At 33.3% G+C, this 25,180-nt stretch overlaps 5 protein-coding genes across 6 annotated transcripts in view; 4 read left to right on the top strand and 1 right to left on the bottom strand.

Annotated features, from left to right (window-relative positions):
- Positions 1 to 3,248: 3,248 nt before the first annotated feature.
- On the top strand, positions 3,249 to 7,387 carry LOC100241940 (probable serine/threonine-protein kinase PIX13). Its single transcript, XM_002280290.5, has 7 exons — positions 3,249 to 3,791; positions 3,888 to 3,917; positions 4,043 to 4,392; positions 5,571 to 5,706; positions 5,789 to 5,931; positions 6,374 to 6,497; positions 6,691 to 7,387. Exons 1-7 carry the CDS (start codon positions 3,725 to 3,727, stop codon positions 7,119 to 7,121), a joined length of 1,281 nt encoding a protein of 426 aa, XP_002280326.4. The 5' UTR covers positions 3,249 to 3,724; the 3' UTR covers positions 7,122 to 7,387.
- A 1,159-nt stretch (positions 7,388 to 8,546) lies between these two features.
- LOC100854016 (rubber cis-polyprenyltransferase HRT2) lies at positions 8,547 to 10,151 on the top strand. The gene is given in 2 exon segments (XM_019218763.2): positions 8,547 to 9,080; positions 9,082 to 10,151. Coding segments are annotated over 2 exon segments (930 nt in total). The 5' UTR covers positions 8,547 to 8,991; the 3' UTR covers positions 9,923 to 10,151.
- A 6,704-nt stretch (positions 10,152 to 16,855) lies between these two features.
- On the top strand, positions 16,856 to 19,688 carry LOC100242040 (pentatricopeptide repeat-containing protein At2g21090). Its single transcript, XM_059736507.1, has 2 exons — positions 16,856 to 18,815; positions 19,438 to 19,688. The coding sequence occupies exon 1, from the start codon at positions 16,908 to 16,910 to the stop codon at positions 18,696 to 18,698; it is 1,791 nt and encodes a 596-aa protein (XP_059592490.1). The 5' UTR covers positions 16,856 to 16,907; the 3' UTR covers positions 18,699 to 18,815; positions 19,438 to 19,688.
- A 2,304-nt stretch (positions 19,689 to 21,992) lies between these two features.
- LOC100253840 (dirigent protein 19) lies at positions 21,993 to 23,169 on the top strand. The gene has a single exon (XM_002272476.4). It carries the CDS (start codon positions 22,327 to 22,329, stop codon positions 22,885 to 22,887), a length of 561 nt encoding a protein of 186 aa, XP_002272512.1. The 5' UTR covers positions 21,993 to 22,326; the 3' UTR covers positions 22,888 to 23,169.
- A 999-nt stretch (positions 23,170 to 24,168) lies between these two features.
- LOC100248745 (phosphoinositide phosphatase SAC6) overlaps positions 24,169 to 25,180 on the bottom strand; it is a 39,254-nt gene continuing 38,242 nt past the window's right edge. For both annotated transcript variants that reach the window (XM_059736508.1, XM_059736509.1), the window contains one exon: positions 24,169 to 24,558. In XM_059736508.1, coding sequence (XP_059592491.1) covers positions 24,428 to 24,558 — 131 coding nt within the window. In that variant the 3' untranslated portion in view covers positions 24,169 to 24,427. The remainder of the gene's footprint in view (positions 24,559 to 25,180) is intronic.

Below are 25,180 nucleotides of genomic sequence, written 5' to 3'. Positions count from 1 at the left end.
TATAAAAGTATTTTAGGAAGAACCCCCGAATCTAAAGTTTCTCTATAAGTGACTTTTTAATCTAGAAATGAATTTTAAAAATACTACAAAATAGACTATAAACCATTAGTTTCAAATTTCACAAATTAATAGCTCTAAATACTTTTTTATTTTTTTATTTTTTTTGGAGAACTGTTAAACACAACTATCTAAAAAAATAAAATAAAATAAATTTATGAGAATGCTAGTTGATAAAATTTGAAATTAATGACAATTAGATGTATTTACACTGAATTTTAAAAGGGGTGTAAGTGAAAATTATTTTTGGACAAAAAAAAAATTGAAAATTGTTTAATATAATTTAACAGTTAAGTTGGGTTTGATGGAAATAGCTTCTGTAGGTTAATTTCATTTTCATTCACATTAGTTTAAGGTTCGGTATAAATACATTAAATTGTCATTTATTTCAAATTTCATAAGTTAACAATTTTATATTTCATATATAAATTTTATTTTTTAAAGAATAAAAATAATTTTTAAGTTGATTGTTATACACACTTTTTTTTTTAAATAAGATTTTATGAACCAAATAAATATGTAGGGGTTTTAACTAATGAAATCTGAAACTACCCATAATTATATTTATTTACACCAAATTTCAAGAGACTTTAAGTAAAATTGACTGTGAAATGTACACTAAATTATACCGAATTTTGATAACTTATTATTTAGTTGTTATTTTAAGTATTAAAATTATTCAATAAAATTAACTTAAAAATGATTCTAAATCATCTAATTGAAATATTTATAATCGTAAATTTTAATTAGGATAAGGGAGGTCGAGTAATAATAGTGGTCGTGGAATAGTAAAGAAAATTATAAAAATAATTATGACAAATAAAGGTAAAATGGTAAAATAAATATGTGAACTTAAATAAAAAATTTATTATTTTTATTTATTATTTAAAGTTATTGTTGACTTTAAGTCATATCATTAAATTATTTTACCAAATACATTTAATTTACTTAATAATTTATATTAAATTATTAACTCATTTTAAGTTATTAATTTTATTCCCAAAAACCCACTTACTCAACATAACTTAACCGTAAATGCCAGTTTTTTATTTTTATTTTTAAGATATTTACTAAACAATAATTCAACTGTAAATCCAGATTCTTTTATTATTATTATTTTCAAGACATATATCCACATGAATCACATCTTATTTAAAACTTCCAACGGGGCATTGGACCACAAGCGCCCGCCAGTCGGCCAGGCCAGTCATTTTCCGTCATTCAAAGTCCCTAAACTAACGGCATTTGTAACTGCGAAGATGCCATAGACATCTGTACACATTGGGCCTAACTCCATAACTTAATTTAAATATTTATTAAATAAATCTTTGGTATTCAAATCCCATATAAAATAAGCAAAAGAATGCCATGTCAGCATTGTTTAATATTATTGTCTTCTTGGAAAGAGAGATTGTACCTCAGCCCACCCATTTGACGTTTCAATCTCATCTTTCCCTATTTGTCTATAAATTTGAATAAAATTTGATATAAATATTTGAACTTTAAGGTTTTAAACATGATTGATGGGGACTAAATATGTTAAAAATTACTTATTCTATTTTAAGTATGGAAAGGAAGATAAAATAAAATTTAGATCGAATTAATAATGTTTTTGGGATAGAAAATCACAATATTATTATTGTCAAATTGGGTTGAATGGATGCCACATGCAATAACCCATGATCTTAAAATATAAAATAAATAACTAAAAGTATAGTATGGTTCTATGTAATGACTATTTTCGAAACAATTTTAAAAATAGTTCTTTAATTTTGTAAAACAAAAGTATGTTTAGAAACTTAAAATGTTTTTAACTTATTTTTAATATTTTTAAATAAAATCATTTTTATATGTAGTGTTTTATTTTTAATCATTTTACATATTTATATAATTATTTCTTAAAATAATTCTCAAAAAAATAAAAATAAAAATATTAAAAAATGTTCTCTCAACACATTATGTTTTCTATTCTTAAAAAATAGAAAATAATTTTTTGTTATCTAATGTGTTTTCTATATATTTTTTTTATTCTAGAGAGTAGAAAATTGTTTTAAAAAATAATTCCCAAACAATTACTATATTTTTATAAGGTTTTCAAAATTAATTTTTAAAAAATAGTTATATAATATATTTTAGAACAAAAGAAATTGTTTAGGAATTTGAAATATTTTGAAGTTATTTTTTTATTTTTAAATATTTTTTAAAAATAAATTTCATTTATAATGTTTTATATAGATCATTGTCTAATAATTATTTTTAAAATAATGTATAAAAAAAATAAAAGTACATTATGCTGTTACAATAAGTTTTCCAAAAATATTTTTCTAAAAAAATTATTGTGTTTTTGAGTTTAGAAAAGAGTACTCAAACATGCTTTGAGATAGGGGTGACAATTTGTGTTGGAGAGTCATATTCGTGTCTTGTTAAAGCTTAGACATTCTACTATATAGTTTAACCAAAAACCAACACAAATAATAATCATGTAAAAAATATAAACTTAAATACTATCTAATTATTAAATGAATTACACATTAATAATCAAGTTTTCTTATTTAATAATAAGGTTTAGTTAGATCTCCCATATATCTATATTATTAGTATATCAACCAAATATATTTATAACTTGATTAACTTATTTATTTAAAAATAAATTTAAAATGAGTTAGATATGGGTTAAATGGTTTTAAAATGTAATTAAGTTAATAAATTGGCTAATTCAAATCAAATGTGTTATACAAGTTGATCTTAAAATTATCTATTTATTAAATGAGTTATACAAATCGATATGAATTTAACTTAAAGTCATTTATATTTAATCAAAACTCATGAAAAGCATACTGGGTTTATGTCATATCAGTGAATCGTTTCAAACTTTGTCACCCTACTTAGTACGTAAGTATTATTCCCCGACTACAAATCCCCGTAGTGGAAAATGCATTTAAAAACAAAAAAAAACAAAAAACCGTACAAAATTCTTGAGAAAATGAGCAGATTATGGTATAACAGGATTGATAGTACTTTTTCTATTAATTCGGATTTGGTTCCATCCGACAAAAAAATCTTGATGTTGATAAAAAAAAAAAAAAAAAACATGATTAGAGTGCAAAACGTCCATAACAGGAGATGGTTGGTAGCTCCATTTTTTTAAGGAAAGTGGTTACAGTAATTGTGATGATTCAGAAAGTGTACAATGTTGCTGTCCGTGTCTGCCCATCCAGAGCAAGATAAATGGCCGCTGAATTCACATGAGAGCAGCGAGAGTTCCAGGATGGAGGAGGTTGAGACTTTGGGATGGTTCTGTTTGACACGGCCCTCTTTTATTCTTCTATTCCCATTTGTTGCGGTGACTCATTCTCCATAACGAAACCGTTGACTACCCACGATAGGTTCCTCCGTCATGCAAATTTGTGAGTGAAACTGTGAAAGTTTAAAAAAAAAAACCTATAAAATGGAAACAGAGTAGACGACAAAGCATGAAACAGCGAAGGGTATTCTGAGCAGCTGGACAGAAGTTTAAAGAGAAAAGGTCATACAAGTAAAAGATCCATTTTCCTTCCTTTTCCTCCTCTTCTTTTCTCTCAAAAGGAGGAGACGCCTGTGGTTCGGTCCATGTTGGGTTTGTTGGCTTAACAGGCTCCAGGAGTAGTGGTACAGCATACAGGCTTACATGGGTAATTGCTGTGGATCTCCTTCAACTGAGCCTACCCCCAGCTTGCCCGGAACCTCCACCCAAGGTAACCGATATCCGCCTTTCTGAATTTTCTGGGATTTTTTTTTGTCTGGTTCTTTCACTGATTTTTCACTCTTTCTTTTCAATTCTTCCTCCCCAGTTAACGAAGTCCCGTCTTCTAAATTTTCAGGTATGTAATTTCCATTATTTGACTCCAACTTTCTTTCTCCGTCTGTTGCATAATTGTTATTTGAAATTTATTGATTGTTTCTTTGTTTCTTTGTTTTTTTTTTTTTTTTTTTTCTGGGCAATCAGTCTCAGGGACATCAGATAATACAAGCAACGACGGAGGACTTTCGATAACGAGCAGCAGCGCCGGAAACAGTCGGCTATCGGCGGCACCGGCGAGTGAAAGCCATGACGAGGCATTTCCGGAGGGGCAAATCTTACCAACACCCAATTTGAAAATTTTCAGCTTTGCCGATTTGAAGACTGCCACTCGAAATTTCAAGTCTGATAATGTGCTTGGCATAGGAGGTTTCGGAACTGTTTTCAAGGGCAGTGTTGATGAGAAGACCTTAGCCCCATGTAAGGCAGGCACGGGCATGGTGGTGGCTATCAAGAAATTGAATCCAGAGAGTCTGCAAGGCTTCCAAGAATGGCAGGTACCCAATTCATCTCTAACAATGAGAAATTTTATTTGCTAAAATTGAATGTTACCTGATCTTTATTTTGAAATAAGAGCTAATTTATCTCAAGATGTGCAATTCTAAAACTGGAACAATTGTAAGGCTGTAGCAATTGGTAATGGGTTACAGTTTATTGTCGTCGGATTATATCAGAGGATGGGGACCAAACGTGGGTCCTTTTCAGTGGGAACAGTCATTCTCCCTGTGGTTTGATTCACTTCTGGAATGACAGAGGGGACTGTGATCATAATCGTCATGCCCTTTTAAAATAGAAAAGGAAGATCAGATCACGGGTCTGGCAATAGTTAATTTCACCTATCAGTAGCAAGCCGGCAGAAATTTTTGATGCTTATAAACCTTCTAAGTGATGAGCAAAGCTCAATCCAACAGGTGACAGCCTCTTACTTGTGTAAGCATGAGGTCCCTGAGTCACTGCTCACAATTTCAATTTGCTCTTATACAGGAGAGCTTTTGTGTACATTACATTTGAGTTGTCCATGTAACTACTATTTGTTTGTCTACCTTGGATGTTTCCTTCTAGATCACCGATTTGCATGATTCTTTCTATTGATTTTGAATTTCACTGCAGCAAGGCCACACTACTGCATTCTAAAAGCAGTTGTTACTGAGTAATGTGTGTCATAATATTGGCCCTAGAGCCCTAGTGTGCCCTTAAAAGGGGTTATCACTTATCAGTTCATTAGGACCTCTTCTCACTGAGTTGTCCATTCCACAGCATTTGGATTTCTAGCTGAATTTTAATGTTTTTTTTCCATGGCATTCAAGATGAGTTATAAATTCATTTTTCCGCAACTTGGGGCCATTTGAGGATTTTAGTTCATTCTTCCCTCTGAATTTATTGCTAAGTTGCTGACTCCTCAAATGTGGAGGTTGTTTTGCCAACATATATGGAATGATTGCAACCTAGGGGTTTACTTGTGATCCAGAGAACCCCAAAAGGCATATTGTGTTCAAATTCTATGTTAAAAGACATTGAATTTTTTATCCACTAGCCCAAGATTATGGCTCCCTTCCAAAGAACTGACCTAATAATGAACTGGGTTGTATTCATTGGTTATTTGGTTTACATATTTTTAGTAGAATCCTTTGTATTGATGCAAATGGTTTGTTGACATATTCATTTTGTGATGCAGTCCGAGGTGAATTTCCTAGGAAGGCTTTCTCATCCTAACCTGGTTAAGCTGTTGGGATACTGTTGGGATGATAAAGAGCTGCTTCTTGTGTATGAATTTATGCAGAAGGGAAGCTTGGAGAACCATCTTTTCAGAAGTAAGAAACGTTGAGCCAGAAAGACAGTTTCTTGTATGGGGACAAACAATACTGATTATTTGATTCTCTTTTTTCTCTGTAGGAAATCCTTCCATTGAACCACTTTCTTGGCAACTACGGCTCAAAATAGCCATTGGTGCTGCCAGGGGGCTGGCTTTTTTGCATACCTCAGATAAGCAAGTCATTTACAGAGATTTCAAGGCCTCTAATATACTGCTTGATGGGGTGAGAATTCTATTAATTTGATTCATACCTCATTTTCTAGGGCTCGGTTTAATGTCATGCTCCTTCTGGTTGTAGAGAAGATAAAATGAACCCCAGGTTGGATTATATAGGAATGATTTGTATGGGTGGTTGTGCTTTTCATTTCTTCTATCTTTAGCAACCAAATGGAGTATTATGAGCAGTTTGACTTATAACAAGACAAAAGAACAAGAACCAAAAACTGGAAAGCTTGAAATGCTTTCTTCCAAATAAAACAGAGGATTAATGAAATTCGGAAGCATATTGATATTGGTTAAAAGAGGGGGGGAAGGGAAACACCTTTGGTATAGGCCTTCATCATACATTATATAAGTACATTGATCACAAGGCATATTACAACCATAAAGGTCTGTGCATGACTCATCCCACAACATTAACCCCTTCCGTTTTTTGGTTTTTATAGGACTACAATGCAAAAATATCAGATTTTGGCTTGGCAAAATTGGGACCTTCTGGTGGAGAGTCTCATGTGACAACCCGGGTGATGGGCACATATGGTTATGCTGCTCCAGAATATATTGCAACAGGTGATGAGAAATTCTTTTCCAAATCAATATTACAACATATGCTTGGAAGCAACTTCAAGAAATAGTATCCAAACTCCAAGTTACTTCTAAGGATCGAGAGAGTTTTTCCATAGAATGCTGACTTCTTATGGTTGTTGTCATAGAAGGTGGTTAAATAAATTAGCTGACTTGCAAATTCATGATTGTTCCACAGGTCATTTATATGTGAAGAGTGACGTGTATGGCTTCGGTGTTGTGCTACTTGAGATGCTGACAGGATTACGGGCGCTGGATACAAAACGGCCTAATGGACAGCAGAGTTTGGTTGATTGGACAAGGCCATCCCTGTCTTCAAAGAGAAAGCTGAAAAACATCATGGACGCAAGAGTGGAAGGCCAATATTCACCTAAGGCAGCATTTGAGGCCGCTCAGTTGACACTGAAATGCCTAGGATCAGATCCTAAAAGCCGCCCCTCCATGAAAGAAGTAGTAGAGGTGTTGGAAAAGATTGAGGCAATGAGTGGGAAACCAAAGGAATCCAGAACTAAACATTCTACAGCCCATCACCATGGCCACCAACCTCTTCCTCTTCCTTCTCCCCGCCATCAAAGGCATCATGGCACTGCAATGGGAGTGCAAAAATGAATACAAACTGGTAATTTTTTTTATTTTTTTTAATTGTCAAAATATCACCATTTTTTTGGGACAGAAAAAAACAATCCATTTGGTTTCTAGAGCAAGTTTTGTTGTTGGACCCAATATCATTTGTACTCATATGAGGAAGCTGTGGTGTAAAAGGTGGGAACTATAAATGATTTTTCTGATCTTGATCTGAGAAGAGCGAGACCATTGTAAACAGCCATTTTGTTTAGTCATCCGATGTGTTGCAATGATCAGTATTGTTTCTTTAACATATGCTTCATTTAGTGCATGATCGACTCACTAACTCGACTCGACCATTAGGATAAGAAAAGGTATTTGCTGTATTGGTTGACACTTTTTTATTTTATTTTTATTTTTTCCTTAGCGTAACCTAAAATAACCCAACACAACTAAACCTAAATATTGACTTGACTAACTTGGTAATGATATGCATACATATTTTCTAACCCAATTTCAACTCAAGCTTGAGAAAAGACGTTTGGGTGGAGCTAGTGCACAAATGTGATTTATTCTCAAATTGACCATCAATTCGATCTACCTTATCTTAATCACATCCCACTCTTGATCCCCTTAGAGCCCATTCAGCTCAACAATAAACGAGTCAAACTATGGTACTAAAAGACAAATTTTCATTGCCATACGTGCACATATTATTTCCACATATCATCTTGCATATCTTATGGTCCGAAACAACTCTTGGGTACCTGCCCACATGGTATTGTAGATTGTTTTTATTGAATTTTTTTTTCTTCTCTAAAGGATCTTTCTAGAGGAAAACAAGACTTTTAAAATTTTGATACGAATCTATTGCCGAAAGTTGTAGACTTATTTACTCCAATTTTAAAGAAAAAAAAAAGGGAATTATTAAGCCCCGAATCTCTTTTATTTCTAGTACATTCACGATAAAACACATAAACAATATTAAAAAAAAAAAAAAAGAAGTGAGTTTGCATACACTAATATAAAAATAATTATAAAATAGAAACTTTTAAAAATAATTCAAAATTTATACACTCATTTGTTAAAGATAATACCGTAACAAATTAATACTTATATCATTAAAAGATACTACCTAAATGATTAAATGTAGTATCTTTGATTAAAAAATGCATAAAAATGTTCATTATTTTTGGATAACTGTTTGAAATGAACGTATGAAAATATATTTTTTTTCCTCTCTTTTGTGGTTTTTTCGTATGAGTATATGGAAATACACTTTTCCAAAAAAAAAAAAAACAGCTTGTAGAGGGCTAAAATCTTTGCATACGAATCGAATTTACTGTTGTGAGCTCTAATAAAAGTTGTAAATTCTCAAATTAGGATACTCAAACTATATCTGATATTCATACACTTCATTTCATCCGAATTATTATTATTTTTTTTATCTCATTTCCTTTTTCTGTAATTTAGTATATCTTATTCCAAGTTGACCAACAAATTCCTGACTGCATAAATGACTGTTTTGAGGCACAAAACATTTGGATTGAATTAAAAGTAATGTTGAGGTTGTTTTGTGAGTGAGATTTCTTCAACTATGGTTTATACAAGAGGTGAATTTTCTAATAAATGAAATTGTGAGTTAGTCAGCCAGCATATCTTCTAGTGCTTGAAGGCCCATTTGCTTGCTTGTATATTGGGATCTTTCATGTGCCTACGATGGCGATAATCCTACTTATTAGATTGTACAGAACAGGCTAATGAAATCTTTATGCTTACCATCAGACTGTTTTCATTGTATCACTAAAGAGTTGGGCTATTTTCATGTTTTCATCACCTATGTGAGCTTAAGTTGTTTTCTTGTCAAACAGGTGATTTTGACACTCGTGGTTTAATCTTGTTGCAACATTTCAAAATGGATAGAGGAGGTGGTAGTGAAAGCAGGCTCTTTGGGTGTTTGGGCAGCTTCTGGCGAAAATGGATCTTTCGTATTCTCAGTGAGTCACATTCCTAATCATATTGCATTCATCATGGATGGTAATAGAAGGTATGCTAAGAAGTGGAAACTTGAAGAAGGGGCTGGCTACAAGGCTGGGTTTTTGGCTCTCTTGTCCATGATTAAGTACTGTTATAAATTGGGGGTGAAGTACATAGCTATATACGCCTTCAGCATTGATAATTTCAGAAGACGCCCACAGGAGGTTCAGTATGTGATGGATCTCATGCACGAGAAGATCCAGGGATTGCTCAAGGAACAAAGCATTGTGAATCAGCATGGTGTCGAAGTTTTTTTTGTTGGGAATCTGGAACTCTTGAATGAGCCTGTCAGGATTGCAGCTGAAAAAGTGATGGCAGCAACTGCCAAAAACACTGATGCCATGCTTTTAGTCTGTGTGGTCTATACTTCATCTGATGAGATTGTGCACTCCGTTCAAGAATCCTGCAAAGATAAATGGGGTGAAACACAAGTGCTGAATCCAAGTAAGGGTTGCAATGGTGTGACTAAGGGATTCAGAGTGGAGTGCAATGATGTGATTGAAGGATTTGGAGGGGGTTGCAATGGTGCCATTGAAGAAGTTGGAGGAGATGATGAAATTCAAGATTATTCTATTATAAAGCTAGTAGATCTTGAGAAGCACATGTACATGAGATTCGCACCTGACCCTGACATCCTGATACGAACTTCCGGTTGCCTGAGCAATTTCCTTCTTTGGCAAGCTACTACCTGTTTATTGTACTGTCCAACTGCTTTGTGGCCAGAGGTTGGTTTGAGGCACTTGATGTGGGCAGTTCTGAACTTCCAGAGAAACCACTCCTATTTGGAGAAGAAAAAGAAACAGTCTTAGCTTTCTTGCTGTCTCAGAATACACTCCTCTTTTTTCCCCTGAATTTTCACAAGTTTTGAACATTGGATGGCCCCTATTGTTTGCACTGTATCCTGTTAGGTTGCACATTTTCCTTTTGGTCTGATACGAGGGATAGCATGGCTTCAATGAATTGTCCTAATTATTACTGAAGTACGAAAATTTTGGAGGGTTTATGGCTGCCTTATTATTTGCAGTGGAAAAGTTTTTGTAAAACACCCTACAGTATGCAAATTTAATGCCTGTGGCCTCCGCACCTGTTTGCTTAACGTAACTACCATGTTATATTACCATTCACTACTGCTATAGTGCTACAATTAACATTCCCCTCTCCCAAGTTCATCGTCTGGAGCCAGGAGGGTGAAGGGCAGAAATCAAATTTTAAAAAGAATGAAGATAAATTTCAGACCATTTTTCTAGGCTTTCACCTTTTAGACATTTTACCATGCTTGAATTAGATAATACTAACCTTCCCTGTTGGAATTTAGCTTAAGTGGTGTTAAACTTTAGAATTGTTATTATTAACAACCTTCAGTTTTATCAAAGGAATACATATTAATGCCACAGTCCATTGCAAAGGTGATTGTAAAAGAAGAGTTAGTTTTGTTTTAGTGTGGCCATTAGTCACCGCCTCAAGAAGAAGAGGAAACACTTTTCCAGACCAGAAGATAGAAATTCTATTGATAATTGACGGAATACAAACCATTCTCGATTTCCCAATAAATCCAACCCTATAACACCCTAAAATTATGCAAACAATTTCCTAAAATTTAGGCAAGGAAATGCCCAAATTGCAGCAAGGAAAATCTAAAAATTAAAGAAGATATTCTTATTCCTAATTTAGGTACTTATCATTACTATCCCTCCTTCTCAAGGCTAGAACTAGGTGTTACAGGTTCATGGGTTAAACGGTTAACCCATCTCACCCCACTCCTATTAAGACGGGTATGGAACTATATTAATCAGGGATGGGATAGGTATGGAGCTCTTATTCAAAACCCGAATCAAGTTTAGCATGGATATATGTTTTGTACCAACCCATCTCACCCCACTCCTATTAAGACGGGTATGAAACTATATTAATTAGGGATGTGACAGGTATGAAGCTCTTATTCAAAACCCCAATTGAGTTTAGCACGGGTATATGTTTTGTACCAACCCGTCCCCCTTTGCACTATTAAGATGGGTATGAAACTATATTAATCAAAGGATAGACATGGAGCTCTTATTTAAAACCTAAATCGGATTTAGGAAGGGTATAAGTTTTGTATCAATCTGTCTTGTCGAATTGACTCTTCTCATAAATAGTTGTTTCAACCCACATTTTAGGGCTTCTCTTGGATGTCTCTTCTTCTCCCCATTTCTTTTACTCTAAAACCACATCCTCCCCCAAAACTAGATCACCATTTCCTTGATATCTTTCTTCTTCAATTTTCTGATTTGCAAATCCCAAAGGGCTTTTTGAGATTGTTTAGGCAATGAGGCATTACGGTTTCGACCATGACAATACCTATGTCCAAGATTGAGATATTTCGGTGTTGACCCAAATCATGTCTTCTAACAATTTCAAGGGCTTGGTGTCGACCTTCTTCTCCAATTTCTTTCATTGGTGTCACCTTTGTCATCAAGAAAGAGTTTTGAAGAAAGAAAACTCTTTTTAAGGCTGGTATTTTCATTTCTTTTTTCAAATATGTGCAATGGATTTTGGGGTCTTTGATACTTATTGCAATGATTTTGTAAAACTAAGAATATAATTTTAGAATTGTTTAGGTTGTTGTTGTGTTTTCCGATTGTTAGCCATGGGATTTACAAATTTGTTTTGCTTGGTGAATGATTTTATGTTAGAACCCTAACCTAACAAAAATACTCCTTCAGGGTAAGAAGGGTGAAATGAGATTATTATTATGTTTTGTAAATGGAGATGGGAGCACATCAACCCACCCTATCTCGAGTTTGGGATAAGGATAGGAAACAATTATATAATTGGGACAAGAATAAGATAAAGGGTGTCTTGTCCTAAACCCGCCTCGTTGTCTTCTCTAGATAGAACAATGTAACTAACTGTGGTTTTCTTTTGTCTAAAATAATAAGCTTAATTACATAACAACTTTGACTAAAAAAAATTAGAGAAAAAGTCACTATAATTTTTATAGTACTTCAGGTATCATCATGAAAGACTAGTCAATACTGGATCAAAATGATTGTTTTTACCTAACTTCAATGGAGAAAATATGAAGTGAATTGATTTTATTCACTTTAGAATAATTAAAATAAATCTAAGTAATGAAATGAGCAAATATTTTTACTTCAATTAATTCACTATAGGGCTTAATAATCTAACTTTGGGGAATAAATATTTAAGTGAATAGGATTTTTTTAATTTGTGTGATCTTAGGAGTCTTAGTATTTTTAGTAAATCAAGATTAACCTAAGTTCTATAAATAAATCTTACATTTGAATCCTAATTTCTACCCTTTAACCAAGGTTCCTAATTACTATATGATGAATGAAAGTTAATTTAGGTTCAAGACTGGCTTTTTTGGTCCTTACTCCTTTTATAGATTTGCCTTAAGGTAGATATTGACAAAGATAATTACGATAAGTAGAACTCTTTTATAATGGTTCGAAAACCTGCCTATCTTCACCCTTTTCAAGCTGATATCTGAATGAGTTTTTATTATCTTAAGACTTTTCAACTCAAAGTCTTCAAATTTTTTACACCTAGATTTTTAGCTTCTAATGGACCTTCACAATTTCTTCAAGTACTCATCCTACTTGAAGCCTTTTCTCTCACAATGAGTGACTATGGTTTTTTGTTGTTTTGAATACAAAATCATTTTATATAACAACTCTACCTAAGAAAAATAGAGAAAGGGTTATTACAACTTTTGTGGCACTCCAAGTATCATTCTCAAGGACTAACTTATGAAAGTTATCAAACTAAGTTTACATGATTGTTTTTGCCTAATTTTTTGAATTGAAAATGTATAAAATTGATTTGAGTACAATTGAATTTACTAAAATAAATCTAATTAAATTGTAAAATAATTATTGATTTTTGATTCAAATGACTCAATGACTCAAAATTGGGGATTCTATAATCCAACTTTGGGTATAGGGTCTTAAGTAAAATAAGGGTATCAATTTTTGCTAGCTTAGGGTATTCAAAATGTGAGGTCAAATAAGATCAACTTGAGTTTCAATAACTCAGGGTTGCATTTGTATCCTAACTTTTAATATTTTATTTCATTACTTCAATACTATATAATTGAAGGGATATAGGGTTTAGGTTTAGGATTTAGACATTTACCACTTTGTGTAGAATTGTTTTAGGGTGGATAACAATAGCAAAAACTCAAATAATTAAAGATTAAGAATTACTAAGAATCATAGTATAAAAGTTAGGTTATTATATCATTCCATAATTCAAACTAACATTAAAGAATATCTTTGTTTTTATTTATTATGTCTCAACCTTTCACTCATTCCAATTTTGGTTTGCTTTTAGTCATTGTTTTCCCTTGGCTCTAACATTTTCATGCTACACTCCCTAAGATGGATTTTTAACCTCTCATGGTGATAATTTTATTAACACAATCCATAAAAGAAGAATAAAGAACTATTATTGAATAAAAGAAATTGGAAACAATCAAATAATTAATAAAATGGAGAAAACAAACCAAGAATCTTCAATATCATCTTCTTCCTTAAGAAAATCCAAGAACTCTAAAAAAAAACAAAAAAATCTAATACCCTATTTATAAGCCAAAAGTTAAGTTGACAATAAGATCTTAGAGAACATGTAAAATCTTCTTTTCAAATCAAGGACTTTCAATCAAAATTGTAAGATTTGAATCATGAGAATTTTTAATGAAAAGTCACTAATTTCACATGACCATATGAAATAGAAATGAATTGGTAGCATTCCAACATCATTATGGTGGATTTGGTATGGTGGTGCGAAATGGAGCACGTTCATGCAAAATTGATTCTCATAGGTTTTTGAGCTACTTCAAAATTTACGATCCAATTCGCATAATTTCATACAAAAATTCACATGATCATAAGAAATTGATACTTCTTTGTGTGTGTGTGTGTGTGTGTGTTTTTTTTTTTTTTTTTTGGCATAGTTCATTTCAATTACCCATATTTTCCTCATTTCAACTTCGATTTACACATTATTTGAAGCATTAGACTCTTAACTTCCCAATCTTCAAAACTATATATAGCAAGCCCATAAACATCCTAAGAATTGCTTTAGATTTCACATCAAAATGAAAGTATATGTTGTTGCTAGATTTTGAGTTCTAATTCAAATGTTTGAACTTCAAGTTATGTCCTTCAACATTCTTTATCACGTTTGCTTGCTCTTGACATTTGTTCCTCATTTTTCATGTCATGACTCAATCTTTTTGCTCTTGCTTAGGTCTTCTTATGTTCTATAAGCCTTGAATATCTCATTTATGTATTCTTTTTTATCCCTTCCTCTACTTTGCCCTTAGCATTCTTTTCATCTCTTAAACCTGAAATTAAGCTCAAAATAGAAGTTAAATCTATAACTAGGGTATTAGCTTTCATTTAAGTTAAGTTGGGCAATCCAAGCTTTTTATAATGTTTAAACCATAGTATTTATGTGTCATTGGAGCACATAATTTGGCTCTAATCAATAAGTAAATAAGAAAAATTTAATGCTTACATCCTAGAGACAACTTTAGCTTATAATACAAATAGAAGCTAAGATGGATTTGAAGGTGCATTAAAAAGAATTGCAAATGAGAAATCAATGCACTTTAAAAAAGTTGGATAAAAATCATTTTTATTGTAAATAAAATTAAATTGAAACTCTTTCTTTTTAAATAAATTTTTATTCAATCATTTATTTTAATAAAAACAAGTAAAAAAAATCACTTTTTAAAAAATAAAAAATAAAATTGAATGTAAATAAATATAATTCAAATCATTTGTTGTAAATGAATTGAAACTTTTTTTTTTTTTTTTTGCAAATAAAATTCACATCATTCATTTGTGTGAATGAACTCTTTTGAAATTTTTTTGAAAAGGTGTTGTTATATTTAGAATAATCAAATATATATTTTCTCTAAACAATTTAATAAATCAATTTGTGCATTTCTGTCATTATTACATACTCTTGTAATCTAGTTTTCACTCTATTTTCATGAATATATCATTGTGTTGTACTTTCCCCGGATATCTACAATCAATTAGTTAATTGCCATAGTTCCCTTTACTTGTTTAGTAAAAATATTTTTACGGGTAAGGGTGGTCTCAAGCTTTTACTTGTTTTCCATATTCATTTTTTTCTATAAAAAAAAAGTCACAATAGGATTTTATTTCTTATTTTATTTTTTCTTTAAAAATAAATAAAAACAAGTGAAGACTCCAATTTTGAATATAAAAAATGAGTCTCATCATTAAGTAGGAATACACACACAAAAAAAAAAAAAAAAAGTGGATTCACACTCTCTCAAAGACCATTTTAGTATAAATAAGATTTTATAATGTAACCATAAAATCATCATGGATTTTATTTCATTTCAACTTTTAATTTTTATTCAAAGGGAAAACATTAAGAAGCATTGTATTAATTTTGAATATATTAAATTATTTTTAATATAAACTTTAAAATAAAAAAATGTTTATTTATTTTTAAAATTTTAAATTAATTTATTAGAAAAAATTAAAATTAAAAAACATGTTTACTTCTATCTTGAAATTTAATCATTTTATTCATAATTTGGAAAAGAAATTATATTTCAATTAATTGTAAATTTATTTTAAAAATCAATTAAATTTTAATCTAAGGGCAAAGTTTTTTTCTTTTATTTTTAAGTTTATCTTCAAAAATTAATGATAATTACTTTTATGTTTATTGACTCTTTTTTTTTTTTTTTAAATTTGAAAACAAAATTTAATGCTTGATTTCTATTTATGAAGAATAAAACTATAAAATTTATATATGAATTAAAATCAATCATTTGTTTTATTTTTTATTTATTCATTTTTTTAATTATATTAAAGGATAATGTTGAAGTGTTGGAGAGTGTTAAACCCAATAGTCTCTTAAAAGATATTAATGCCAAAAATGTTTTTCTAAAATATAGACGATCATACTTTTTTTGCGGTGTAAATTAGAATGACATTGTAAATATTTTTCTTTGCTTATAGTAAGAAAAGATTTTATTTTATTTTTAAATATCCATAGAAAAGATATCATTAATAAAGTAATGTCGTGTTTATAATAAATTTTTATCTTATTATATATGCATAGGGATGGCAACAGGGCGGGTTTTTTCGGGTACCCGTCCCGCTCCGCCCCTAATGGGACGAGGTTTAAATTTAATAAACGGGTTTTAAACGGGTATGATTTTTTTTTTTTTTAACCCGGGGCGGGTTCGGGTATTGCCCTATCTCGCCCCGCCCCGTTTACATTTAAAATTAAATTAAATTTAAATTTTAAAATTAATTTAATTTAAAATTTTATTTTACTATTTTTAATATATAGATAATAATAAAAAATTTAATAAAATAAGTTATAAAAAATATAATAATTTTATTATTTATAAAATATATTTATTTTAATGTAATTAAAAAATTTAAAAGTAATTTAAAAAACTAAGCGGGGCGGGACGGGGCAGGTATGGGAAATTCTCATTTCCATCCCGCCCTGTTTAATTTTTTAAACGGGACCGGGATGGGAATTATTTCTAATAAATAGGGCTGGGTTGGGATGGGGGCGACTCGTCCGAACCCGCCCCGTTGTCATTCCTATATATGCATGATTCTATTTATTTGTATCGTAAATTTTTCTTATTCATATTTCAATGGGTCAAATATCTTATTCAGCAACATTTTATATGGTAACATTTTCCTTTAATAAATTACTTTGTCTTCATAATTGTTGTACAATTATTAAAAAGGGAAAAAAAAAGGAAAAAATCCCTTATATATGGTCTTGGCCCTTGCGAAGGAGGGTGAGGAAGGTAGGAGACGTGCCATGGTTTTGAACGAAACCTTGTCCAGCCTTGATCCTGCACATCAAGACTATTCCTCTCTCATTTCAAAATGTATCACAACCAGACACCTCAAGCTGGGCAAGCTCCTTCACTCACACTTCATCAAGACTGCCCTCATCTTCACCACCTTCCTTGCCAACCGTCTCATTGACTTCTACTCCAAATGTGACTCCATTCAAAGTGCCCACAAAGTTTTTCATGTCCTTCCCGTCAAGAACACTCACTCATGGAACATAATCATCTCTGCATACTCTAGATCTGGCCTGTTCAACGAAGCTCACAACTTGCTCGATCAAATGCCCAAACCAAACCTTGTGAGCTATAATTCTTTGATTTCTGGATTAGGCCATCATGGTTTTCGCAAAGAATCATTAAATGTATTCAAAACGATGCTAAAACAGTGTAGCAATGTGCTTTTTGACGAGTTTACACTGGTTAGTTTAGTGGGTAGTTGTGCTTCCTTGGGCGCGCCAGAACTTTTACGCCAAGTCCATGGAGCAGCCATCATAATTGGTTTGAACTCTAATATTATAATTGGCAATGCTCTGATTGATGCATATGGGAAATGTGGTGAACCTGATATATCTTTTTCTATTTTTAGTAGAATGCCTGAAAGGGATGTTGTGTCGTGGACTTCAATGGTTGCTGCATATGCTCAGGCATCTAGATTGGAAGATGCTCATTGGCTATTTAGTCAAATGCAAGAGAAGAATACAGTCTCTTGGACCGCTTTGATTGCAGGGTTCGCACAAAATGGGCGTGGAGATGAAGCTTTGCATCTTTTTGAGCAAATGAGGGAAGAGGGGATCCCACCTAGTGCTTTCACGTTTGCCAGTGTTCTCAGTGCTTGTGCAGATCTAGCCCTTATTGCAAGAGGGAAAGAGATTCATGGGCATATCATTAGAAGCACATGTATAGATTACTTTTGTAATATATTTATACTCAATGCTCTAATTGACATGTACTGCAAATGCGGTCAAATGAGATCTGCTACAACGTTGTTTAAAGGGATGCATGAAAAGGATATTGTCTCTTGGAACTCATTAATAACTGGGTTTGCTCAGAATGGGCATGGGGAGGAATCACTAGCTGTTTTTGAGAGGATGATAGAAGCAGACATAAGACCTAATCATGTCACATTTCTTGGTTTGCTATCTGCTTGTTGTCACACTGGTCTAGTATCTGAAGGACTTCGGATTCTTGACTCAATGGAGAAGGATTATGGTGTGTGTCCAAGATCAGATCACTATGCAATCATGATCGATCTGCTGGGGCGGAATAATAGACTTGAGGAAGCTATGGGTTTAATCAAGAGAGCTCCTAAAGGATCAGATCATGTTGGGATGTGGGGTGCACTTTTAGGTGCTTGTCGAATCCATGGGAATATGGATCTGGCTAGGAGGGCTGCTGAAGTCCTGTTCCAATTGGAACCTGGAAATGCTGCAAGATATGTTATGGTATACAATATCTATGCAGCAGCTAGTAGGTGGGATGAAGCTCGTCAGGTGAGGAGACTCATGATGGAGAGGGGTTTGAGGAAAGAAGCAGCTTGCAGTTGGATTGAAGTGAGGAATACAAGACATCAGTTTGTTGCCAAAGAAAGGTCCCATTGTCAGATTAATGAGGTATACGAAGTGATTCACAACCTGGTAGATCAGATGTATGATTCTGGATATCTACCCTGCCACAGCTCTTTTCTTCCTGAAGAAGATGGAGTATTTTGATTTTGGTATCAGGTATTGTAGTTGTTTATGCAAGGATAAAAAGCTTTCTGATCATGCTCGATGGTGTTGGTCACAGAAAGATTGAGCAAAAATCTTCTCAAGAGAGATGGTTAGAAGGTAAGATATATGAGTTCTCTTGCCGTGTGTCATACTGTGTTTTAGGTTTAGAAAGTGGATTTTTTGGGGGGTTATTTGATTAATAAAATAACACCCCTAGTTGCAAAAGTAACCCACCCCATCCCGTCCAAAGGCAAATAAAATCATCCCCGCAAGACGAAAATACCCTTTTTCTTTTTGTGTCCCCAACACAACTTTTCCTCTATTTTGCATATCATTTTTTTGTTTTTTATTCAGCAATCTTTTTACTTGTTCTCTTCATTCCCTTGTAGAAAAAAGGAATCTATTTTGCATATCATTTTTTTGTTTTTTATTCAGCAATCTTTTTACTTGTTCTCTTCATTCCCTTGTAGAAAAAAGGAAAAAAAAAAAACTAAGTTTCAACTATTCTTCCCACTACTCTTCATTGTTGGCCATGAAAAGATATTAAGAGACATGAACAACCAATTTTATTTTATTTGTTGTATCATCATCTTATTTTTTCCTTTTTCCTCCGTGATAAGAAAATCTAAAACCTCACTTCACCATTTACTTCCTTAATTCATTTATTTAAAACTTGCTAGCGGAAAAGGAAAGTCTAGCAAGGAATATTGTATATTATTTCTTTTTCCTATGAGTGTAGGTCTCATCGATCGGATCTCCGCCTTGTGGCATTATTGGGCTCGCTTGCAAACAACACTTCTTCTCTTGCCTCCCTTGGATCCTTTTCGAAAAGGTTTGCCCAACTGACTGAATAATTACACCTTTGTTGATCAGATCTCATGAGTGCTACTAAATGGCACTTCTTATTGTATATAAATTTTAAAATAAATAAAGAAGTTGATTTTAATATTGTATGGTCAGGTTTAATATAGTTGTATATTGTTGCTTTGATGGGATCTTTGACTTATGGGAACTTAACTATGATTGAATTTCATCTACAAAAAACTTAGTTAGGGTTAAGTCTTAATAAGAATTTTTAGATATACTTAACTATGGTTGAGTTGCATTTACAAAAAAATTTAATTAAAGTTAAGTTCTCAATCACGATTTTCACCTAAACTTAATTATGGTTGAATTGCATTTACAAAAAACTTAACTACAATTAAGTTCTCAATTATAATTTTTTACCTGAGGTTGAGTTGCATTTATCAAGAACTTACTATAGTTAGGTTCTCAATCATAATTTTCACCTAAACTTAACATCTTACATTAACTAAGAACTTAACTCTAGTTAAGTTGTCAATCAAAATGTTCATTTAACCTTTAACTTATGATTGATTTTCATTTAGAAAGAGCTTAAGCCTTTGTTAGTTAAGTTTCATTTGCAAAGAGCTATTAGGTAAGTCCTCTAAAATTAAAATGTTTACCTATATGATTAAATTGTCCCTTAAAATATCTACTTGTACTTCATTATGATAACTTTACATGTGTAGTTAAAATCCACATATTAAACTACATTAAAAAAATTGTAACTTTGAACACCAAATAAAATTCACATAAACTAGCAGTCATCCCCAACAACATATAAGCCCACTACATAGGCAAATTCTTGAAGTGGAACAATTCTATTGTCATTTTCTTTCAAAACCAATCCATATAGGCATTGATTAGTGAGCTGAATTGATGATCATGCATCAAGTATTCTACATATTTTATTAAAAACATTCCACAATCATTATTGCATGAAACACCAATAATCAAAATTAAGATCGTTATAAAAAATTTATTGTATAAGAAGTAAAGGTAAAATGATAAGATGAATGTTTAGGTACTTGTTTATTTACTCATATTCTTATTGAGGAACTTCAAACAATTATTCAATGTCCCATTATTGGTCACCCTTAGAATCACTATTTTGCCCATAATACATCACAACATGCAATACATGTGGATAACAATTTAGCTAAAGACGATGCCCTCAATTGATTATCTCTATTAATGTTTATCAATTAGTCATATACATATATTCTCTTCTGAGCAAGGTGAACCACTCTCATTCCCAACATATACTTGAATATTGATAGAGAAACATATGATGTCCACCTCAAACCATTAGCATGGTCAACAAAAAAGTTTTTTTTGGAAAAGCAAGCTATTCTCACTTTCTTTTATTTAATTAACAAAATATTAACTAAAGTTTAGGTTTTGAAACTCCTTTCAATCCTTTTTTAAGGTTTATCCTCATACAAAAATATTTTCCTCAATTCTACTACTTAGTGAGAGGTGGCATATGGCTTGGATACAGATGTATTCTATTTATGATCACAATATTTTCACTATATTTTGCCTATCATCACATGTGCGTAGTTTCAAGGATATTATTTGAGATATGATGTGTCCTTTTAAGACACAATTGAACCAAAGCATGGCAAATCATTTATTGACCAGTGTTACATATGCATAATGGATGTATTTCAAAACTAATTTTATATTATTATATAATTAATCATTTTTACGACCAATAGGAAAAAAGGAAAATGTAAGAAACTGGTCTAATAATGGCTAATTAATTAATTAATTAATTATATTTTATCTTTATTTTAGATATCCAATATAATAGTGGTCGTGGTGATATACAATCCCTATAAATATCACATGTTGAGAGCCTGTGGTCGGTGGAATTATCCATTTGATCAACTGTTACCTTTAGAACGGTCCTAATTAACCTTCTTCATAGTGTGAGTTCATGTGCCTACAAATGAATAGTGACAGAGAGAGAGGGAGAGAGTTGAAGACCATTCCACTAGCGTGTCTTTACAAAGTTGAGTTAGTCCAAGGGTACTTTTCAAAGATTGATATGAAAAGGATCGCCTACAAGAATTTGATCAATAGAAGGACAGTGAAAATAAATGTTATTTAGTAATATGATAGAATAAATATTGTGTTTTTTCTCATATGTTTATCCACCAGTCAAGGGAGATGCATGTTGGGTAAAGTATCCGATGCCCACCCTTTGTTTCATATGGAAAGAGCCTTCCTTGACTCAGGTTGTAGGTGCTTCTAGCTCCCTCATTAAGAGGTTAGTCAAAATTAAGAAAAAGACATCTGGGCTGCAACTAAAACCAAATTTGAGGGGCTTCTAGTTCATTGGGTTTTGTCATCCCACGTATTTTTGTCCATTCGCGGGGCAGGCGTTCTCTTCTATTTCTATATGGTTTTTTGTTTGTGAAAACAACTTCATATATGTGCTGTCTTCATCACGACTCATAGGAAGGTGGTGGTGGTAGCCTTTCAAAGTCAACATTCAACTAAACCTGTCGTCCTTTTCAACATGGAGACTCCGTTTTCCCACTCTTCAAACCTCAACTCCTCAGATGGGGCAATGGTTGAAATTAACTAGCAGCGTAGCATCCTATCGCAAAGATTAGCGGCTGAGATGTTGATAAATGTTTCCTACTCCCACTTCCTGAGAGTCAACGCCGCCTACCAACAGTCCATACTAGGCTCACGAGATTCATACTAGTCAACCAAATTTTGGGTATAAATTGATCCCATCATCCTCCTCCCTTCTCTCAATACCACCATTGCAATGGATTTCTCCCTGCGCCATTGTGTTGTTGTCGTTCTTCCCTTCCTACTGCTCCTATGTAAGACTACCTCGACTTCAGATTCTCACCACCATGGTCTCAAGTCCCTCCACTTCACCCTCTTTCAACATGAAACCATCAATAAGACTGGGTATATCATAGTGAACGGAGTGGCAGGACCGGGTGTTAGCCAAAATACAACCCCTTTCGGTACCTTGTTTGTCTTCCAGGATCCCTTGACTGTTACTGCCAACCGGTCCTCGAAACTTGTTGGAATAGGGGAAGGAACTTCCATCACATCTAGTCTCGATGGGCTTCAGAGCATTTCAATTGCGAAGATCACTCTACGGATGAAGCGGCATGTGGGGTCAATTTCCATTGTGGGAGGCACACACAACATCAAGCCTTCTGATCATCCTGTGGTGGGAGGCACCGGCGATTTCATGTTTGTGCAAGGCTATGTGACCTCCTCTCCACTTGATCTTCAGGGTCAAACTGTTGTGTACAAGATTGAATTTCACCTTTACTGGCCTCCTTATGCTGTCAAGAAACCTTCCTCCTAGATGGCTCAGCATTCTCAGAGGGCCAACTGTTCCAATTCAATATTATTTGATTTGGTTGGTTTAAGATTTTCAAGGACCTTGCGTTCTTGGTAAATCCTTTTCCCGTTCCACTGTGAGGTTCCTCAAAACTCTCAGGAGGTTCTATTTTCCAGTTCAATTTTTAGGGTTTTTTTTTTTTTTTTTTCTTCTCTTGTTTTCTAGGAAATAACTTGTTGGCCATAAATATCTGTATTCTGTAATGATATCCACAAAATAATAAGAGAATTTCGCCTGCTTCATGGACATAGCACCGCACGGAATGATGTAAAGAAACATACAAGGCGAATGCTACTCACCTAGATGGTGCAAGTGATCATTTTTTAAATTGATTCTCTGAAGAATCTTCCAGTGCATGAGACCCCCTAATTTCTATACACGGGCCTCATCCGAGAACACAAGCAAATGACCCCTTTCAAGCTATATCAAGACTTTTTCAAAACCCAGCATTTTACCCACAAATATAAAGAGTCCCTTGTTTTCAACAGCGCCTGAGGCAGACGGTTTTCCTAACAAATGTGATCCCAAGTCAATATCCATGATTATTATATATCAATGTGGTCTGAACATGCGCATAATCAAATCAAATAGAACAGCCCTAGGCCTATAGTTGAAGCTCCCACCGACCCTGCCAAAACTAATGCCCTTTGGACCTACTCCCAACTAGACCAACTCTGGGCTAACCTAAACCTTAAATCAAGGTTTGAGCCTGCCACATGATAGCCATAGAGGTCCCTCAGGATGGCCTCCTTGCCCGATTTGATCCTACTTCAGGTCCCACAACTACGTCACCATTTGAATTTCGGCTGGACAAGGCCGGAGACTTCAAACCGAGGATGTGCCCAGTCTGAAGCCCGAGGAAGCCTTGATTCGAGTTTAGAGTCCAGCTTGATTCACGAGTAAGGCCTAAGGGACCATATTATTGGATCGACTTGATCTTTGATGCCTGACAAATAAACTACAGTCTCGACCCAGACCTAGCTTGTATTCAAGTTTTCTCATCACTTCCCTACTTTTTCTCTTAATTTGTAACATCTCCTCTTTTCACTACTCCCATTGTGAGGTGCCAAGCTCAAACCCTGCGACTGACTTTAATCCAAGGAAATTTTGGGCCTTGGACATTTCAGCTTAGGCCAGCTCCCAAGAATGTGCCCAGGCCTAACTAGTTGCATTCGATGATATAAGCCATACATCATAAAAGAACAAACAGATTCGTTAGTGATTGCAAAATGTGTAATGTTGAAATTCAAAATAAAACTTACTTGCCCAAGTATTGATTAAACAGGTCGATTTACATACTGTTTTCCTTTCAGCTTGAATTTTGTGGGAGAAAATTCCATTAATACAAGCGGAGATGGCAGTCCCAAGACAAATTGCCATCATCGATCTTTTAGATAAAACCAATAAACAATTCAAAACTGAATCAACAACAGAAACAATTTAAAGAATCAATATAATAACCTTTGGCATATATTCCACAGGCCAAGGCATTCCAAATACTGAGTCAACGGCGAGGCTGGTGCAGACGAGGCCGATTGCAGAAAATTCGGCCATTTGCCCTTACAAATGTTGCTATCACTAAACTCAGGGCCGCCCACATAACCGCAAATAATAGGTGGCGTACATCAGTTCCAACTGAGAACATAGAAGAGCAGTCATCTAACATTGTTATCCATTGAATAAGAATTGACAGAGATTCGCATAAAAAGCCTGAAAAAACATTTGCTTTTCCACTTTGCTCCAACTAGTTTAAATGCGAATTTTTCAGTGTAGGGAAAAATGCAATTGTAATTTGTAGCAGTCTGGCTGGTATAACCGAATCCAATTGCTGTTTCAGACATTAATGTATGCACTATGGGTATGGGTGCTAAATCAATCTGGCGTTATGACTGGCAATTCAAGGCTTCAAGCATGACCAATATGATCAACCCCCTATTTAATTAATGCTAGTCAAAGACTTGTTCAGTCCCGTTTTGCAGTAATTCAGTTAAATAGTGTTTTATGTTGTGGTACCTTTGTGCACTTTTATTAGAAATGCTTCCAGGGCCAATCAGTTAGCATTTGACCATAAACCAAAAAGGAACTATAAATAATGTTTTAGGTAATGTGTTACATAACAACAAAAAAAAAAAAAAAAAAAAATGAAGTCAGTTTGGAAGAACATCTATTAAGTGATTGTCCAAGAATCACTTCAAATAATTCTAAGAGTGATTTTTAAAACTTATTAGTAGTCTAAGAGCTTCCAAGTATTAGAAAG

The sequence above is a fragment of the Vitis vinifera genome, chromosome 4 (assembly GCF_030704535.1).
Source record: "Vitis vinifera cultivar Pinot Noir 40024 chromosome 4, ASM3070453v1".
In the NCBI taxonomy this organism is placed as follows: domain Eukaryota; kingdom Viridiplantae; phylum Streptophyta; class Magnoliopsida; order Vitales; family Vitaceae; genus Vitis; species Vitis vinifera.
This window is presented reverse-complemented; position numbering and strand designations above follow the sequence as displayed.

Coding starts and splice junctions, on each gene's coding strand:
- LOC100253840 (XM_002272476.4), top strand. CDS start 22,327: ATGGATTTCTCCCTGCGCCATTGTGTTGTTGTCGTTCTTCCCTTCCTA.
- LOC100241940 (XM_002280290.5), top strand. CDS start 3,725: ATGGGTAATTGCTGTGGATCTCCTTCAACTGAGCCTACCCCCAGCTTG. Junction 3,792..3,887: donor GCCCGGAACCTCCACCCAAG/GTAACCGATATC, acceptor CTTCCTCCCCAG/TTAACGAAGTCCCGTCTTCT. Junction 3,918..4,042: donor CCCGTCTTCTAAATTTTCAG/GTATGTAATTTC, acceptor CTGGGCAATCAG/TCTCAGGGACATCAGATAAT.
- LOC100242040 (XM_059736507.1), top strand. CDS start 16,908: ATGGTCTTGGCCCTTGCGAAGGAGGGTGAGGAAGGTAGGAGACGTGCC.